Consider the following 19,873-nt stretch of genomic DNA (forward strand, 5'->3'; position numbering starts at 1 on the left):
CCCCCACAATACCTTTAAGAACTTTAACCAGCGCAGTCCTCGTGAAATGATATTTTCGAAAACCAGACTAAAATGTTTCAAACATTGAGTTCTCGACTAAAAAGCTCTGTAACTGTGAAAACAATTTTTTTTCAAGAAATTTAGAAATAAAAGGCAGGTTAGAAATATGTTTCTTAAAACAGATTTGGTTTTTAAGCAGTGGATGGACTGCTGCATGCTTTAAACAGTCAGGCATAATGCCAGATTCTAGACTGCAATTTATTATGATCAGTAGATATGGAGCCACATCCATAAAAACTTGTTTAAATAATAAAGGGGGAAGACTGTCCAGTGATGCTTAGCTTTGTCTAGCAAATTCAAAACAGAAATTGATTTAAACTCACTAAGAAACACATTGGCATTCGAGAAATGGTTAGGAAAGTTATATGTATTTAAAGATGAGGGAATTACACCCTGTCTGAGATCCCTTATCTTGCTATCAAAAAATAATAATAACTCATATTTGATGTGCTGTCTGAAAGCCATTTTTTAGTTTGTTTCATTGAACTGTTATTGTCTATAAAAAAGTTGACAGTGGGCCATAAATGATGTTATAAATTATCTTGAATAGTCCATTAAATCTTGATTCAGGCCCTGATTCAGCTGCATGATGTGTGTTGCTAAGAACAATGATGAATGTCTTAAATGAACAAGGACAAAACAATATTCTGAAAAAGTCTCATCCTGATAAGTCTGTCTTTGTATTGCAGTGGCCAGTCCAATTATGGTGTACTAATGTCCAAACATAGCAGTAGAAGAATGAGAGAAATGCCACAGAGGAAATCATTAGTGCTACAAAACTATGACTTTCATTACCACAAGTTCTTGATCAGAGAGCCAAAGCTGTCCAAATGGCCATCGTTGCTCTCTCGTCGTCCCTGCCTTGTCCTGCCTCAGCACAAGTCTTGTGATCATTGTAGCAGGAGGCACATAAATACAATAGATGTTTTTGGAAACACAGTTTATCTGTAAGCATATCTGGTTGTTAAGTCTGACGTCATGTCATAGAGAAATAACAAAAACGGCTATTATACACTCGTATCATAATGAAAAACTACCAATAACACCCAATCCTAATATTTATTTTCATAACAAATTCCGAGATGACCAGACATGGATTTATGGATGTGGACTTTTATGAATTATTAATAGGCCTATATTGCTGTCTTTGATTCTGGGAGCCTGAGACTGCAGTTTAAAACGGTCAGCCTGTTTTTGCATTTGCATAACATTTTATAACATCCAGGCCGTCAGATAAAATGGGTTGCATTTCCTGCGTGTGAACTCATCAGGCAGGATGAGTTCACATGCAGGAAATGCATGTTTTTTTCTCTGTCTATATTTGGCTTCTCTCTTTTGAAGACAGAAACAAATACATATAAGGTCAGTGGGCTTCTTGGAGACATTCTGTTTGTTTACCTGTTGTTTACTGTCGTGCATCAAAATATTTTAAAGCAAATCCATCAGCTGGGAGCTGTGACCCTCGAGGGCATGTCCTGTTCTCTGCGGTCTCAGTTTCTCAGTGGTTTTGATATATGCAATGATATCCACACCTGATAGTAAAGCTTTCTAAAGACTGAAGTGTAGTCGAGGGGTTCTTCCTGTCCTTGTGCTGCGGTTGCTAGGAAACTGCATGTCAAGGGTCCAGAGCTGCTATGTCGAGTTGTGTACAGATTAACAATTTCATTTAACAACACAATGCTACAGTTTTCTTCCCTTTGCCGGCTTATTTCCAAATAAGTAATAGTTCATCTAAATATGAAAATTGTCATAATTTTCTCACCCTCATGCCATCCCAAATGTAGGTAATGCGATACGTTTATGAGAGAAAATGATTCATATTTTGAGCTTATTTAGCGACTGATCCGTCACATATTCATAGCTTTATGTAAATACGCTGACATGTTGATAATATTAAATTTCATTGGTTCTTGCATATCACATGACAAAGCATGCAAATGACAGCTATTCAGAAGATGCGAGAACCAATAATATTTGATTATTTAGAGGTTAGGTTTCATTTTTTAAGGACCAATAGGCTTTTAAATAATAAGTTGCAGGTGGATGATTCTCACGAAATCCAGATTAAGGTGTCCAGCATCAGAATTTTTAAAAAGCCTTTGAAGCCAATTTTCTTTTGCACATATAAGATTAAGGTCTGAACTTTAAAAAAATATTTCCTATTGAATTATTTACATTTTTTAGATCATCATTATCAAAAATTATCATTACTGCAACATGATATTACCTTAAATATATGCATTTACAAACTCATGTTTCGGTAATGAGAACTAAAAAGTTGTCTAGGTACTATGACAAACAAAATTTAACTTTTATCTGGAGAGAAAAAATAAGAACTGCTTACCTTATAGCCATCTTGGGTGTCACAGTCAATTATGTCCCTTCCAACAAATTTTTATTTTGAAATTGTTAGTTCATTAAGGGCCTAAACAATGATTGGAAATTGTTGCGGAGGATGAGAAAATTGGTCTTGGACACATTTATATTCCTTATTATTGCCTCTACATTTAATAATGATCACCAAATATCACATGTTTCTTTACTGTAAATGTTTATAATTTAACATGCACTGAAGCTTTTTATTTTTAAGATTTTTTTAATTATAAATTTTCCATGTCAAAGAACCCAAATCCAGTCATGACACGTTGCGGTAATGAAATTTTTCCCCTTAAGTGTGGAAAAAAAACAAAATTGTTTTTTATGATGTCATTTGAAATCATGCGCGAAATAGTCCATGAAGAGATGTTTGTAACTGTATGCTTCTTATTTTGATAGCATTTACTTTTTTATCAAAATGTTTCATGACACCTCATACGTCTAATTACGTCTAAGATTCACCCAGGTGGTATTTTATTTTGGTCTGTTTTCTTACAAGAGTACATTTTCAAAGCTAAACATTTGTCACTAGCCCCAAAGCTAACACATGTCAACATTTTCTGAATTCATTGAGTCTTTAAATGTAGCGGTTTGTAAGTGTGTAAAGAGGCTGGCTTGTTTTGTGAGTCTTATCGAGTATAAATATCAGTCAGTTTCTTCATCTCTCAGCCTGGCTGAGTGTAGAAATGCATTTCCAGCCTCTGCAGTGTCTGTGTTGTCATAGTTTCTGTGTGATTATGGAATTCCCAATGTTTGGTTATTCCCTGGAAAATGTGGAAAACCATGTCATTCCTGTGGAATTCAAAGACTGATGTAGTCATGAATCATACATGAATCACAAACTTACTTTATCTGTCTGATAACCATTCTTTTAACTTCTTTTTGTTTTTCCAGGCTTTGGACCAAGACCGAACAGCTTTACAAAAGGTCAAGAAATCTGTCAAAGCTATCTACAACTCCGGTCAAGGTGAGACACATATAAAATACTTCCTTTAGGGTTCTGGAAATAAAATTCCAATTCAAAAGCTTCATAGAGGAAGTGATTCTTAGCTTATAGGGATAGTTTACCCAAAAATGAAAATTCTGTCATCATTTACTCACTCTCATGTTGTTACAAACCTATATAAATTTCTTTGTTCTGATGAACACAAAGGAAGATATTTTGAGAAATGTTTGTAACCAAATCGATTGTAAGCCCCAATTCACTTCCATAGTAGGAAAAATTATACTATGGAAGGGAATACATTTACACTCTGCCAACACATGTATGTCCAAACACTTTGTAAAAGTGGATTTTGCATAATATGGGCCTTTAATAAATAAGTCAGAATAGCTTTATTGTTATTCAACCATGTACAGTGTGTACATAGTCAAATGAAACAACATTTATTCATGACTACAAATGAGTACTACACTACCTATGATTCTGAAACAAGAACAGTCAATCAGAGAAGTCACTGTTACTATGGAAACAGGAATTGCCGTAATCTCCACAGCTGTGTTTTTGCATGTTAGTGCAAGCTAGGCTCAAATGTCAAATTGTTGTATGGATATCTGTTGGAGCTGGATGGTTTGGTGAAAAGCTGAATTGGCATGTAAGGGATTTATACTTGCATATTTCAAAAAACATTCTCTGCTGAAAAGTGGATAGTTACAGCTACGGTCTTTAGTCATAGGTCACTTATTAACTCTTTCCCTGCCAGCGTTTTTAAAAAATTTGCCAGCCAGTGCCAGCATTTTTATTATGATTTTCACAAAAGTTTAATGGCTTCCAGAAAATGTTCTTCTTTAAATATATAAACATACAATATATAAAATGAAGGAACAGACCCTCTGCTTTCAAACAAAAACAAACGTTTCATCCTACCTTCATTAGTTCTCTTTGTATCACCTCTCAAATATGGGTAGGTTTCTTCAAAAACAGCAAATTTTGAGCAAAAAGCTGAGATAATTTCATTTTTGTGAAGGACTTTTCATAGAGATCAGATTTAGAGCGATCCTCAAAACATCCACGTACATAAAGCTGTTTTCCCTAGGGCGATACTTCCGGGTTTTATAAGTTTATAAGCGGTATTACCGTTTGACGGAAATACTTGTTATTGGCAGGGAAGCATTAACTCGTCAATGGCGGGGAAAGAGTTAACAACAGACAGCATATGGCAATAATGTATTTTGCTATGTGTTTCACTGGTTGTCCAGGTGATAAAAGAAAAATTATGGGATTTACAGTGCCTGTCGTGATATATTTTGACATTTTGCACTGGTTTCTCTATTAAATGTGACATTTTGCACTGGGTTCTTGATTGGACGCTGCTAGACTTTTTCCAGCTCATCTACATCTGTCTAGGAAAGCATGCTTACATGGCCTCTGTGCCCAATGAAAATAAAAGGTCAGGAAGTGCAAAGCTTTTATCCCGAAAAGTCTTCCAGACCGTGTCTTAGTATATCATGAGTGTATTTGGTTTCTGGTTTACCCATTGCTCATTGTCCAACTACCCTTTCCAGATGCCAGCAGCTGTTGGATTAGGGCTTTAGGAGATATAGACCTGATCACAGACGGACAGAGGCTGTGTTTCAAATCTACGATAGCTGCCAAGTCATTCAATGACAAAGACAGTTGTTTATATGAAGGTAGCTCCTAACAAATGTACAGGGTTCCCACGGGTTCTTGAAATCCTTAAAAAGTTTGTGAATCTGGGGGGGGGGGATTCAAGGCCCTGGGAAGTTTTTGAAAATATACATGCATGGATACAGGTCATTGAAAGTGCTTGAATCTATAAAAAAAATCCATATTATTCCCTGTGTAGTGTAGGATAATATCCTAAAAATTCTTGACTTTTTAAGCACACGTGCTAAACTGTTCGCTTTAAATGCTTATATCTTCTGTATGCGAATCTTGATTCATACCAAAATGCTTTTTTGCATAGTTGTGTTTGACACATGAAAATGTCTCGGGTTACGTATGTAACTGTTGTTCCTTGAGAAGGGAACGAGCCGCTGCGTCTCCCTTGCCATACTTCCTGCATCCCTGTAACGCCGTCTTTGGCAATATTTCAGATAGCGATATACTCTCTGGCTCCCGCGTCACCCTGTTTTTGTCATTAAACGTCACCATTGGTTGAATTTGATAAACACATTCAGACACACTAGTAACCCCTGGAGGCGTCCCCAAAGTGTCACCGCAGTGACGCATACAAGATGCACCGCTACTCACCATGAACTTTCCCATCGGCTCTTATTGAAAACTTCCGGCCACTTTGACGCTCTTGCCGGTGGCGGTGTGAATGCACAGTTAGAGAGCACTTGTCCTCTGTGTCTCTTCAGCAATGCAGAGGCATCTCCATCATGAGTCAGCAAAAGCCAGCAGAAACATCACCTGTTCTGTTTGTGAATGAATTCACAGGAGGCTGAATGGAGCTGCTCATCGGTACGCTGTCTGATGTCTTCCTGCTGCTATAGGAGGTGTGGGCATTCCTGCTGTGGACAGCAAGTATAGATGTAAAGCAGCTCACGCTGTGCTATCGACTCTCTGCTGCGTGCATTGCAGGTGGCCAATGTGTCACGAATCTCACAATCCTGCTTAATTAAATGTGATTGCATAGTAAGCACTTTAATCAGCTCCAAATGCACCCTTCAATCAGCACCATTCTTGACACATGGCATGGGTCTCTTGTTCCCCGCTGAGTTCCTTTGCAAAGGTTTGCTTATATAATTTTGCTTGTAGATCTATCTGACATCTTATAATGCATCTGGCAGGTTTCCCAGGTCCAATTCTCACCTCTTGTAGCTTAGCTGGTAGACCGTGACACTTAGGATATATATATATATATATATATATATATATATATATATATATATAAATAGTTATCTTTATATCGTGAACAGCCTTTAAATGTGTAATACGCTTGCCCATAACACCAATTTGCATTTTGTAGTTTACACAGAAACGATAACACTGTTGTGTTCAAAAGTTTGCGTTTTCAGGATCCCTGATTTTGGTCATGTAAATGTGGCCAAAATGTTGCACTGCTCTAAAATAATACAATTGTTTAGAGTTAAACTTATCTATACTACAGGTCCGTTGAATGCTTGAATCTGATTGATGAACGTTCTGAGGTGTGCAATTATTTTCTGGGAAACACACGGCGAACATAGTTCCAGGCAGTTCTCTTGACCGCATTATAGTTCCATATCACTTCGCATAGTTAACTGTAATAACGGACTAACAAAAACAACATGACAGACGATTTTCCGAGGCAATAATGTTTAGAGACGCACAGAGGTAGCCTCGTTCACACAATCTCTCTCTCGCTCGCTCGCCCTCTCTCTCTTTCTCTCTCTTTCTTTCTCTCTCTGTGTCTCTGTCGCTCTCGCTCTTTTGTTAATAACTTAATTAATAACTGCATTAGAGTCCTATCAATGGCGTAAGCCTCCATTGCCAGCTTTAAAATGACGTTTTGGAACAAGCAAAAGAGCCGTTGGATGAGACGCAGAAGAAATAGTCCTACTCACAATAGCGATTTAAGTACAAAAATCGGGGAATCCCTTTAAATATATCATGTGATCGATGTCTTGAGGTGTGGTAACCGTAGTATACGCGTAATAATTGACTCCGGCTGTTGAATTATTGAAAAATAATGCACACCCGAGGTGTAACCGGTTCATCACTACCTTGGGTGTGCATTATTTTTATAATAATTCAACAGCCCTTCGTCATTTATTTCTTATGTATACCTTGTTATGCACTGTAAGTCATTATGCAAAAATGTTAATATAAAGCTGTGTATAAGACATAATGATGTCTGATTTGCGAGTACAATTGCTCCTTGGAGTGTTTATTTTCAAATAAAGGTTTTAGGTGCAATTTGGGTGCAGTTGGTCACAAGTCAGTGCAAACGTTTCATTAGCATCAAAATTACTTCTAAAGTCCTTATCCAACGATCACAAATGTCTGGAAAGGTCCTGGAAAGTCATAGAAATGAATCGGTCAGAAAGTGTGGGAACCTTGGTTAGGTAACTAACGTTGATCTGCTGGTTTGATCTGCTTTTCTTTTCTCCAGACATCAGGGGGTTTTGGGTAAGGCTCATATTAAAACACACAGTTAGACATGAGCTCATAACCTAGATATAAACATTCAGAAATGAGCTCAATTATTTTTTTTTGTTTTGTGCGCTGTTAGTGTAATATCATGAACGAGCAGCTTTCACATGCTGTGATTTCCCCATTACTCTGAGTTCAGAAAGTCTGCACTAAACTTTCCCAGCTGGTCATTTAGGGAAGGTGACGGCACCCTGATTTAGGGCACTGGTTCTTAAGGCAACCCTCAGTAAATTATCTCAAATGTCTCTCTGTCAGGAGCTGGGGTCCCAGATTGGGGGGACAGGAAGATCTGTATTAATCCCAGATGACGGTAATCCATAATATGGATGAGCCGGTTTTCAAATGAATAATTAGTATAGGGAATATACACACTGTGTACACCACTTTCCCTGTCTTTTCATGTAACACGAGACTGCTTTTACCTTTTCCTCGTGTACAAATTGGAAATTGGCCTAAGGTCAGTTTTTTCAGCAGGTTTGATGACCTTACTGCCATTCTCTCAGTGGGATGAAAGCTTTAGCACATATGCATATTGAAAGAGCTGTTACTGGTTTATTTAGCATCCTGTGGCCTGGGATTCAAACAGGATGCTCTCCTAATTGAGGAATGAAGAGGGAGTTGGGGGCTTTTTTGTCTTCATCCTCACGGAATGCAATTAAAATTTCTTTAGAAACACTTTCAAGTAAGGGATAATGTATTCTCAGCCTTTTGTTATCGCAAAATAAATCCTGCAGGGTGATGAAAGGGTGTATTTTGCGATAACAGCTAGCTGTATGTACATTATCTTAATTAATGCATGGCTACTCGCAAGTAATTGGACATGACATATCGATTTGAAATGTTTTATTAGCTCAATTTGTAACAAATTCAAACCTAGCATGAGAAAGAGACGCCGGGGTGATACTGTACGCGTATCGGTCAATATGACTGTGTGTGTGTTATCATGTTGTTATTGGACCAGTCAGAATCAAGTATTATTCAGAGCCGTGTAATAATTTAATTGTAATGGTGTAATTTACCTATTAGCCTGTTTATTATTACAGCTGATGTGTAAGGTCTCTTCTTTTGTTCCCACAGAGCATGTGCAGAACGAGGAGAATTATGGTCAGGCGCTGGACAAGTTTGGCAGCAACTTTATCAGCCGAGATAACTCTGATCTGGGAACAGCCTTCATCAAGTTTTCAGGCCTTATCAAAGAACTGGCTGCTCTGCTCAAGAACCTGGTGAGGATTTAAAGACTGATTTGCCTCTATGAAGATGACAATATACTACCTGTCAAAAGTTTAGAAATACTTCACTTAAATGTTTACCATGATTTTAAAAATCTATTAATCTGAAGGTGTTTTTCATGCTTAAAATTACATTTGTAGACAAAATTATTTTTGTGCCAAACATATTAACTTCTTTTTATCTAAGAGAAGTTGCTTGGTAAAATTAGATAAAATGAGCCATGAGTAAGATTTTGCAAATTATAAGCAAAGGGCGACACAAAACTTCAAATCTAACAGTCAGATGAAAATAAACAAAAATGCACGCTTTGGTGGAAATGCTTAGATGGACGTTACGTCAAGGAATAAGGATGTGAAGAGTATCAAAATAAAGGTAGCTCATATCGATATTTTACATGTGGCATCGCATCATTAGACATAAAATCGATGTATTAAACCAAGTTGTTTTAACTTTATGCTGCATTTTGTACAGTGTTTATTTATCATGTTTAGTTGCTTTAAAGAAATATTTGCAGTTCCTTGCAACTTAATGTTTATGAACTGTAGCCACAGTTGGTTTGTTTATTCTAATACATTTACATTGGAAGCCTAGCAGACAAGCAGAGAGCAAAGTGAAAAACTATGTAAACATATGGTGTGAATAGACATGTCGAATGTCTATATAAAGTGAATAAAGGCCAGTATTTGGACTATAGATGTATGTGATGTGAGCTTTATGTGTCTGATTTCAGTTTTTCTTCTCCACAGCTTCAGAGCCTCAGTCACAATGTCATCTTCACCCTGGACTCTTTGCTGAAAGGAGATCTGAAGGGAGTGAAGGGGGTAAGATTTAAAACCCCGCCGTCAGACTTCACTAATTAGAAAGGGCAGTCTCTGAAGAGCACACTGATTTATTGCCTCATTCCCGCCTCTTCGGACTAAAAAGCGCGCACCGTAAATCTCGCCGGAGTTAAATTACGGGTTCCTTCACGCCGCTGTCCTTTATAAAAACGTGATGCTAAAGGAACAGCCGCTGTTACCGCTAGTGTGGGAGTGTTTCAAAATGTTTACCGGCTGACTGTGGTAAAGAGCTCAGGCGTCAGTCTAAAGCCAAACATGTATCCATAGTGAAAATTACTTAAACTAAGTGTAGGGGCGTCTGACGCGTCGAGCTGTTTTGAAAGTGCCGCCTGATTGTTTTCACATTATGGTGACCCAGGCTAAGAGCCTTTGCAGCATCAGCTGAATTTCTGAGTGGAAGTGATGAGGCTTCACTTTTTTGCTCAGTAGACTGAAAATACCCACCTACCAGCCCCCTCTCTCTCTCTCACTCTTATCTCTTACATTGTGCATATCTCTCTTTCATTTGGTCTCTTACTCAGCGGAAATGTAACGTTCTCTGATGCCCTTATTGACAGAGGCATAAGCAGCTGAAGGGAATAAGTGACGTCCCATGAGGACATTATCAGCTCTCTCGAAAATCTTTCCTGCGCAGGAACAGATGCTTCATAAAGCGTTCGCCCACGCTAATGCTCCTGTATGTGTAACCAGGACTCGCTCAGAGCCGGACTCTTAAATTGTTTGAGGAAATAAGAGAAAACTAAAATCAGGTTTTATATTCAGTTGCGTCAGCATAACAGCAGGGCACAAAATGCCAAAATACACTAAAACATGACCAATGCTCTGCGTATCAAAAAAAAATCACATTTACCCAGAATTTTGGATTTGTTTTATAAATAATTTAAGAATGCAGAATACTATTAATGTCAAATGTTTAGTCACCAAAACCAACTTTTTGTTTTGCGGACATACAGTACTGTGCAAAAGTCTTAGGCCATCATGCAAGGATTTCTTCCCTACGTTGTCTCAAACGATAACATGTTTGTCCTGTGGCAGCTATTGTAGCTTCTCTTTGCGTTTCCAAATTAAAGTTGATTGCAATTCTCAATCTCACCACTAGATGCCGCTAAGCACCCACACTGGACTATTAAAACTTTACAGATTAAAGGCAGGGTGCATGATTTTTTAAAAAACACTTTTGGAAAAGGGAGTCGGGACGAGTACCAAAACACACTTGTAGCCAATCAGCAGTAAGGGGCGTGTCTACTAACCAACATCGTTGCCTGGGTTGCGTATGTGTGGGGCAGGTCTATCAAAAGAAGGTCCAGATTCTATTGGGGTAGGGGCGTTTGTTGAGGTGATTTCAAAAATCAGCATTGGCTTTCAGAGATCATGCACCCCACCTTTAAATGCCCCTATCTCTTCATCTGCAATAGCACACACATGTGATATAGTAGCAAGGTCCTCTTCTTTTTGTATACAGACATGACGTAATCACGCAGTTCAAAAAGTTTAAGTTTCATTATCCATGAAATCCCAAGCTAATTATAGATTGTAAGGTGAAACGATTTTTTATGTATTTACTCAACAACAGATTTTTGTTTTTTGTTTTGATCTGAATACAGTTACGGATTGCAGTTTTATAAAGTATTATTGTGTAAAAATTTTGTGAAAAATGTAAAAATAAAGATTAAAGGCGGAGTCCACGATATTTGAAAAACGCTTTGGAAAAGGAGACGGGCCGACTACCAAAACACACTTATAGCCAATCAAATCAAATGCCGGGTTGCGTATGTGTGGGGCGGGTCTATCTCAGAAGGTCCAGATTCTATTGGGGAAGGGGTGTGTTTGTTTAGGTGATTTCAAATATCAACATTGGCTTTCAAACATCATGGATCCGCCTTTAAGTGACTCAAAACGATAGTGGATATGTATGAAGCTATTAAGCTGATAGACTAAAGTAACATATGAATAATGTAATTACATCCAGATAATAGGATTGCTCTCAGTGCGTATTATACTGTACGTTCATCAATTACTTTAGCTAAAAATCAGCTTTATCCCGGCCTCAGATCATTCAGAAATACCAGAATCCAATAAGAGTCTAAAAAAAAAAGCAAAAAAAAAACGTCTGACGCACTTAGAGGGTTTTGCATCTGAGCTCTTAATTTTATCTCTTGAATTTTAGATTGCTTTCTGGTGCTTTATACTGTGTAGTAATAATGCATTTAGTTTAACAGCTGTGAAAATGTCTGTAACTCTGCACAGTAAACCTAATTGTTTCCCGCACTATTTATTTTATTTTCCCGCACCACAGGATCTTAAAAAGCCATTCGACAAGGCCTGGAAAGACTATGAGACCAAGTTGTAAGTATCTTTATAGAGTAACTGTGTTTGTATTCATCACACTTTATAGTAAACGGTTGTTTAATGTAATGCGGTGATGTACAGCAGTTTATTGGTATGCTCAAACAACACAGCATTTCAGTGTTACAGCAGGACGGTGGTAACCTCAAGCTGAACCAACTGCAGCTCATTTTATTTCTGTTGGAATGATGAATTTTATTTTCGCTATAGCACAAAAATCGAGAAGGAGAAGAGGGAACACGCCAAGCAGCACGGTATGATCCGTACAGAGATCACGGGCGCAGAGATCGCAGAGGAGATGGAGAAGGAACGACGAATCTTTCAGCTGCAGATGTGCGAGGTACTTCACAAATGTGTATTTTTCTCTATTTAGTTTTGTTCACTTTAAAAAGTTAAGGTTGTTAAAAAGTTAATAGCACAGTGTACACATTAAACATTTTAACATCAAGATCTGCCTGGTGTAGTTGTCAAAGTTACATTTATTTATTACTGGTGTTTTAAGTAGTATTATACTTAATCACAGAAAATGTATTGTGTCACACCAGATGTGTTAGGGCTGAGTATTTAGTAATGGTTCTTATAGTAAACTTAACCACTTCAAACAATTTTAACGGTGTTGTGTTAGATGTAATTTGCTAACACACAAATGCAAGTTTAGCATCTTATGTGTGTTGTATTGTTCACGCTTCCCAACAGTACCTGATCAAAGTCAATGAGATTAAAACCAAGAAGGGAGTGGATCTTCTCCAGAATCTCATCAAGTATTATCATGCACAGTGCAAGTAAGTATCTCACAATTTTTTCAATGGTGTTACCGTTTTATTATATGTCTTTTGTAAGTAGGGTGTGAAATGCTATATTGTCTTAAAAAAGAAGGTTTTAAAATTGTATCCGACCAGCTAAGTAGACATACACTTAGTATTTTTGTCTTGTTTTCAGTAAAATATCTAAAAATTCTAAATTGAAAATTCTAAAAATATCTATAAATTCTTAAATTAAGTATTTTCTTGATGAGCAAAATGACCTAGGAAAATAAGTCTAGTTTTTAGACAAAAAATATAAAGTATATATAGTAAATATAAGTAAATTAGTGCTTAAAACAAGCTAAAAAATCTGCCAATGGAATAAGAAAAAAATTCTTAAAATAAGTTAAGTACACTTAATTCAAGAAAATTTTTCTCATTCCATTGGCAGATTTTTTTTGCCTGTTTTAAGCACAAATTTGCTAAAATTGTATATTTATATATTTTTTTTCATCAAGAAAATACATCTTAATTTAAGAATTTTTAGATATTTTTAGAATTTTTAATTTAGAATTTTTAGATATTTTTAAGTAAGAAAGTCATTGCGGATTTTTGTAAAGCTCCAAGTATATACTGTTTTTTTACATGCGAATTTGTGCACACTGCCGCACACCCGCTTTGCTAAGCATAGTTTATTTGGTTCAAACGTGTACACATTTTTGCCACTGACCGATAGTAATTGTTATCGTTATCGGCGCAGATTAATCGGCAAATCCGACGAATCAGCAAATCGAGCCCAGTCTCCTGAAGATGCGTATAAATAGCACGAAGTGTAAAACTCGTGCAATACATACGCCAAATTCCACTTTGGCGTGCATATGATACGCAAGTCCTTCCCATTCACTTAAACGGTGCATCTTTTTTTGTCGTTTTATTTATTGGTTTCTCAATTTTTTTGCTATTTTTTAAACATTTTCACTTGGGTTCAGGGTTAGAACAACTTTTTGTTATATAAAAATGACATCCTAACCCAAACCCCAACTCTAACCCCAACTCCAAGCGATCATGGCTTAAATATGGACAAAAACATGGAGAAACCTGTATATTAAATAACCTCATTAAGCAAATTTAAAATCTAACCCTAAACCCAAGCGAAAATGGTTTTAAAAACAGAAAAAAATTGAGAAACCAATAAATAAAACGACAAAAAAAAATGCACCGTTTAAGTGAATGTGAAGGACTTGCGTATCATATGCACGCCAAAGTGGAATTTGGCGTATGTATTGCACGAGTTTTACACTTCGTGCTATTTATACGCATCTTCAGGAGACTGGGTAGGCAAATCCGATGAATCGGCAAATCCAATGAATCGGTCGACCTCTAGACAAAATGCAATGCATTTCTGAATGTAATACTACATTCTCCTCGTTTGTGTGTAAAAACTGAACTATACTTTTAGCTAAACCATGCACACTTTGTACACGTAGGTCATGCATGTGCCTACATGAGAATGTAGTATGAAATTCAAGAGATGCGTTGCATAATGCCACAACGCGCATGCGTCAAACATCTGTGTACACGAGTCAAATAAACTATGCTTTGCAAGGCTGTGCGTTTTACGGTGCGTGTACGTTCGCACACACGTAAAAAAACAAACTATACTCCGGCCTTAATACATGTTGTTCAGTATGGACATGGTGACCAGTTGACTTTGATAAAGTATGTGTCTTAACAGAGTTGATGTGTATTCTCTCAGTTTTTTCCAGGACGGTTTGAAAACGGCTGATAAGTTGAAGCAGTACATCGAGAAGTTAGCAGCTGATCTCTATAATGTTAGTCACCCATTTTGCATTTCTTTAGTTTATCTTATGTACTTGTTATTATGCAGCTGCACCTATGAGAACATTGGGAGAGTATTGGATATTATATTTAGGGATGTAAACATGAATAATATATATGATAGGAAAATATCTTAGGTCCTGACAGGTCAGTGCAATATCTGTTTCATCTAGAGAGCTTTTAGTATTATGAAAACCTCTAGATACGAAGAAATTGTTTATTTCACCAAATAATATAATAACACTATAATTCTGTGCTGTCAGATAAAACAGACCCAGGATGAGGAGAAGAAACAGCTCACCGCTCTCCGAGATCTCATCAAGTCATCTTTACAGCTGGACCAGAAAGAGGTAGATACACCATAGGGATTTGCAGGTGGTTTTCCTCAAGGATATGACCCCTGTCTTTAATCCACAATGGCATGTTAAGACTTTTGACTTAGTTGAGAAATGACACTGCTTTTATTCAGGGTGACCCTGCTTTAAACTCGTAATAAAGACCCTGGATTATAAAATCCTGCTTTACCAGCATTGACCCCACACTGCAGCATCATGCATAATTATTATCCTATAGCAAGGAATAAATACGATAACCCAGAGTTATATTTACCCACAATAAGAATGACCACTTGTTTACAGTTTTAAGTGTGAAAAGCCCAAATGAGTCCAGATTTTGATTTGCTTTCCATCTCTAATGTGTGCCATGACACTGCGAGACATGTTCTCATGAAAGAGAGGAAATGTGGACATTGAGGTCAGGCAGTACAACACAAGCTCTTTTGTGGAGCCCAACGTTTGATCTTTTATGTGTTTTGTTTGGAGTCGATGTCCATTTGAACCAGACGTTTCTGGGCTACATTGAATAACAATGCTCTGTGTTGTATTATCATCAGACGGGGCGGTGATGACTGTATGCTTACGTTGTCTCTTATTTTTATTCTGCGCACATTGCAATAATAATCTGACATCTGCATTTCTGACTCTTTCTCTTTCACTGCTTTCCAACTGAAGTCTAGAAGAGTAAGTCCATAAAAGACACGTTTAATGTTGCCAAGTTGCTTGTTTGCCGTCTGAATTTATAATACGTGCAGTCGGGTCTAAAGGTTTGAGATCACTGTATTGTCAGGATAAAATGTTTCTTTATGATTGGGAATGGGATGTCCCTTTTTTGTTTTGATGACATCATGGATTTGAGTTGGCATGGACATCACACGCTTGTGCAAACCTTTGATGATTGTGTTATTACAGAATGCTTAAAAATTATGTTTCAAATGTATGAACTGCAGCTTTCTTTGAAGGTAATCATGGCAAAGTCCCTTTAGGAAAGTCACGCTACTAGGTGGACATGTTTGCAACGCCTCTAAGCAGTTATTTCAGTCATGCAGGACTAAAGTCCTATGAAATCTCGACATCCACTTTTGAGCTAAAAACAAATTTTTTTCAAGGTTGCTTCAGCTACTGCGCATGCGCACAGGTTGTCAAGCGCCTCACACAACTATTTATAGAGCCCATCCCCTAAAGCATCATCAGTCTTAATCGATTCATTGATGATTGGTTCTTTTTACTGAAAGGCGGGACTTACGTCACCAAAGAGGCCATATTAAGCGGTGCATTGTGCCCTATTCAAGCAGTGCACAATTTTGTATTATCCAATATATTTGAGAATAGGTTATATCTCTGGCATTTTTAAATACAAAGAAATACAAAGTAATAAAAAAATTCTCAATTTATTTGAACTCTTATGCTGCGTTTACACCAGACGCGTTTGAGGTGTCAAAAATCGCGTCTACCGCGCCTAGTTTGCCGCTTGAACAGTTTGAATGCATTCGCGCGTCTAGAGTGAAGTAGACGTGTGGATAAAGCAAGCATTTGACGCGCATCAGAGGCGCCTTCTTGTGGGAGGGGCAAGTGCTATGCGGTTGTCTGTTTGCAAGATGGCTGATGTTAATTGTGCATTTATCGAGAGGGTTACCGGTTTGCATTTGGTCACCTTACTATAGGGGGGAAATAGTTTTAAAAAACGGCGGGAATGCCGCAGGTCGATAAACGTCACGTGACTCAAAAGTGAAATGTGTATTTACAACTTACCAGGTCGCCCAATGTCCTCACTGACACTCTTCCAAGCGAGGTCTTTTTTATACCTGTCTCTATAGAAATAAAAACTTGTGTTGTATAGCTCCAGGTAACTGCTCACAGACAATATCAAGCATTCCAACGTGGCGCGAAAATCCGCCAGAGTTGGGTGTCAGCCGCAAATTTGCGTCAAATGCAAAATGCACAAAAAGCTCAATTCGCGCCATTGCCGCAAACTAGACACGCGAATGAGGCGGAATCGCGTCTACAGCCCCGCGCTAATCGCCTCATTTGCGATACCTCGATATGCGTGTCAACGCGTCTTCACATTAGTCTCTTTCACACATACAGTCTTTACTGGTAATTTACTGGTAAATTGCAGTTAACAGATCATGTGTGAACAGAACCTTTCCGGTAAATCAGTGCTCCCAATTTACCAGTAAGACAGGTTGTAAGATTACCAGTAATTTACCGGTAAGCGCTATGTGTGAACGAAAATTATAGGATAACCAGCATTTAGAACGGACGACGTCAGACCGTGCTGACAGCTTCGGGCCAATCATAGCGTTTTAATACAGATGACGTGTTTACCCCCGCACTGTTTATGGACGTTCCCACACACATGCTGCTTGAAAGTTGAGCACACCTGAAGTTTACGTCCACATTTCTTCACCAAAGTTGTTTAAAACAGCTTACCGCCGAATTGCCGACGTCCTTAGCACGTCCTCTGTGAAGCCTAACGTGCAAACAGTAGTGTTGTTAAAAACGCATTTTCGGTTTGACGTCGTCTCATTCAATGTTGTTTGGTCATGAGCAACTTCGCGACTGTTTGCCACAGACGTAAAAACAGCAAAATACGGACCGTGGATATGAACGAGGTGGATTGTTTACAAATACAACACTGAGCTCGCCGCGTGCTACAGGTACTTCTGCTTTCTTAACGAATTTACCGGTATTTTGATACTGATGTGTGAATGATGTCTAGGGCCCTATAATTTCCGCGATCACGGAATCGCGGACGGAATCGCGGAATTGGCTAATTAACACGGAATCTAGTATAAACGCGGAATTTCGCGGAATTTTACATATTTTGAATAAAATTATGTTTTTGTGTGGGAGACGAACGTATGTCTGGGGGAAATGCAGACCGGGGGAAGTAAATCTGGGCGACACGCCCCCTCCCGTCGTTTCAGACCTCCTCCAAAACACTGAAACCATGGCGAAGCGGCTCTCCACGACTCTGCTTTCGTCAGCGAAAAAATTTAGAAATTCGACGCTAAGCACTTAGTTCCGAGCAGGTCTCACATGACTTTTATGTGACCGAAGAACTGTTATTTTGGAAGTTTAGTCAACACTCTGTTCACGGTGAGCGCAAAGATACATGCACTCTCTCATCCATGTCTGTCTCACTGTACCTCTCTCTCATGTGCACGCGCTCATGCATCTGTCCGAAGTGCGAACACAAATCCTCATGTATTTGTTCAGTTTTATGCATTTCAAGCGAGCTGAGGCAAACTAACTATCCCTCGCATTTAAAATATAATCATCTGCATCATGACGCCGCTCTCTGTCTCTCTTTCGCTTGCACGTGCAAAGAGCTGCGTGCTCATCATGCATGCTGTCCTAAGTCAGATCACTATCCTGTGTATGTTTGTAAAGTTATATGCATTTCAAGCGATTGTGTATAAAATATGGATCGCGTTCCGCTGGATTGATGTGTTTAGTGCACTTCTGAAGGCACCACTGCGTTGACACCTTGTTGTAGCCTCCTGCAACAACACTAAAAAAAACAATGCATTGAATCGAGTTGTGTGTGCGCGTGCACACGCGTGTGTATGTGCGTGTGTAAATGCATCTTTTATAGTCATTAAGTAATCCTGTTATCCAGTTTTTCCCCCAAATCATTTACATTTTAATCATTAACATTAAAAGGCACACTCTTTTTATGACTAAAATAAAAGTAAAGGGTAAAAAATATAATATATAATAAATTAAAACGGATAAAACGGAATTTGCAAAAATTAAAACGGAGAAAACGGAATTTGGGAAAAAATAAAACGGAATTTGGGAAAAAATAAAACGGATTTTATAGGGCCCTAGATGTCTTACTGGTAAAATAACGGAACGCCACTGCATGTGTGAACAGCACATTTTTGTATTTACTGGTAAATTCATTCTGGTAAATTCATGGTAATTTACCAGAATTACTGTGTGAAAGAGGCTATTGACTTAACATTGAAATCACTCACGCTTGACGCCTCTACCGCAGTTGGTGTGAACTAGGGATGCAGCGATTAACCGGTTTCACTATTAACCGCGCTTTAAAATGTCACGGTTAAGTAACCGTAAAGCCTCCGCTACACCGCATGTTTTTGTTTCACGCACGCACACACAAACCAGATCCACGAACCACCAAGAGCCGCGTGCGGCATACAACATGCTTGTTAGCGCACTGTATCAAGGTTGTTATTCAAGACAAAGCTCCGCTTTAAAAGAATATGTGCGCGTGACACGTCTCTTGGTTGTTCGTGCATCTGGTGTGTGTGTTTGTGTGCGTCTGTGTGTGTGCATGCGTGCCTGCACGGGTGCGTGAAAGAGCACACTCCAATCGGTCTGTGCAGCATTAAAAACCTCCTCCTCGCGGATCAAATCCGGGCGGGGTTCAATAACGTTTAATTATTTTAACGCGTTAATGATTTATGAATTAATAGCATGAGTAACACTAGTGATGGGTCGTTCGCGAAGAGCTGATTCTTTGTAGCGAACGAGCAGAGCCGAATCTTCAGACGCAGGCAGGGGTGGGACCGTAAGAGCCGGCTCTTCTAAGGGAGCCGAGCCAGAAGAGCAGAATCTATCCGTGTGTCTCAATTCGTTCCCTAGCTCCCGAGGTCGTGAATCAGTATATCGTGTACACAGGTTCGGGCACTGGTAAGGACCCTAGCTCACTTCACATTGGGACGATGTTCACTTATTTTTCTGTCACGGCTGCTTAAGCGCGTTGTAATCACTCACAGCTGTTACTCATCAACAACCGGCAAAACCAACATCTTTCTGACTTAATTTTAAAAACAGTACATTGTGAAAAATGCTGTCATTATTCTCTTACATATCTGTGCATAAAATTGGAGGCATATAATTACATTTTAAATGTAATAAATATATTTACAATTTTAAATAAATATTATTCTTTTAAATATTGAGTAGATTGTGGTCCCTTACTGCGTAGCAATGTGTGGTTATATTTACAACTAAAACAAACGTTTGTCT

The 19,873-nt window shown here is 38.3% G+C and overlaps 1 protein-coding gene across 2 annotated transcripts in view; it reads left to right on the plus strand.

Moving 5' to 3' along the window:
• The window catches only part of asap1a (ArfGAP with SH3 domain, ankyrin repeat and PH domain 1a), a 63,783-nt gene that overhangs the window by 21,546 nt on the left and 22,364 nt on the right, over positions 1-19,873 (plus strand). For both annotated transcript variants that reach the window (XM_055201894.2, XM_055201893.2), the window contains exons 4-11: positions 3,331-3,403; positions 8,615-8,760; positions 9,514-9,588; positions 11,903-11,952; positions 12,163-12,292; positions 12,649-12,734; positions 14,452-14,527; positions 14,798-14,884. In XM_055201894.2, coding sequence (XP_055057869.2) covers positions 3,331-3,403; positions 8,615-8,760; positions 9,514-9,588; positions 11,903-11,952; positions 12,163-12,292; positions 12,649-12,734; positions 14,452-14,527; positions 14,798-14,884 — 723 coding nt within the window. The remainder of the gene's footprint in view (positions 1-3,330; positions 3,404-8,614; positions 8,761-9,513; positions 9,589-11,902; positions 11,953-12,162; positions 12,293-12,648; positions 12,735-14,451; positions 14,528-14,797; positions 14,885-19,873) is intronic.

This window comes from Misgurnus anguillicaudatus, chromosome 2 (assembly GCF_027580225.2).
Source record: "Misgurnus anguillicaudatus chromosome 2, ASM2758022v2, whole genome shotgun sequence".
NCBI lineage: Eukaryota > Metazoa > Chordata > Actinopteri > Cypriniformes > Cobitidae > Misgurnus > Misgurnus anguillicaudatus.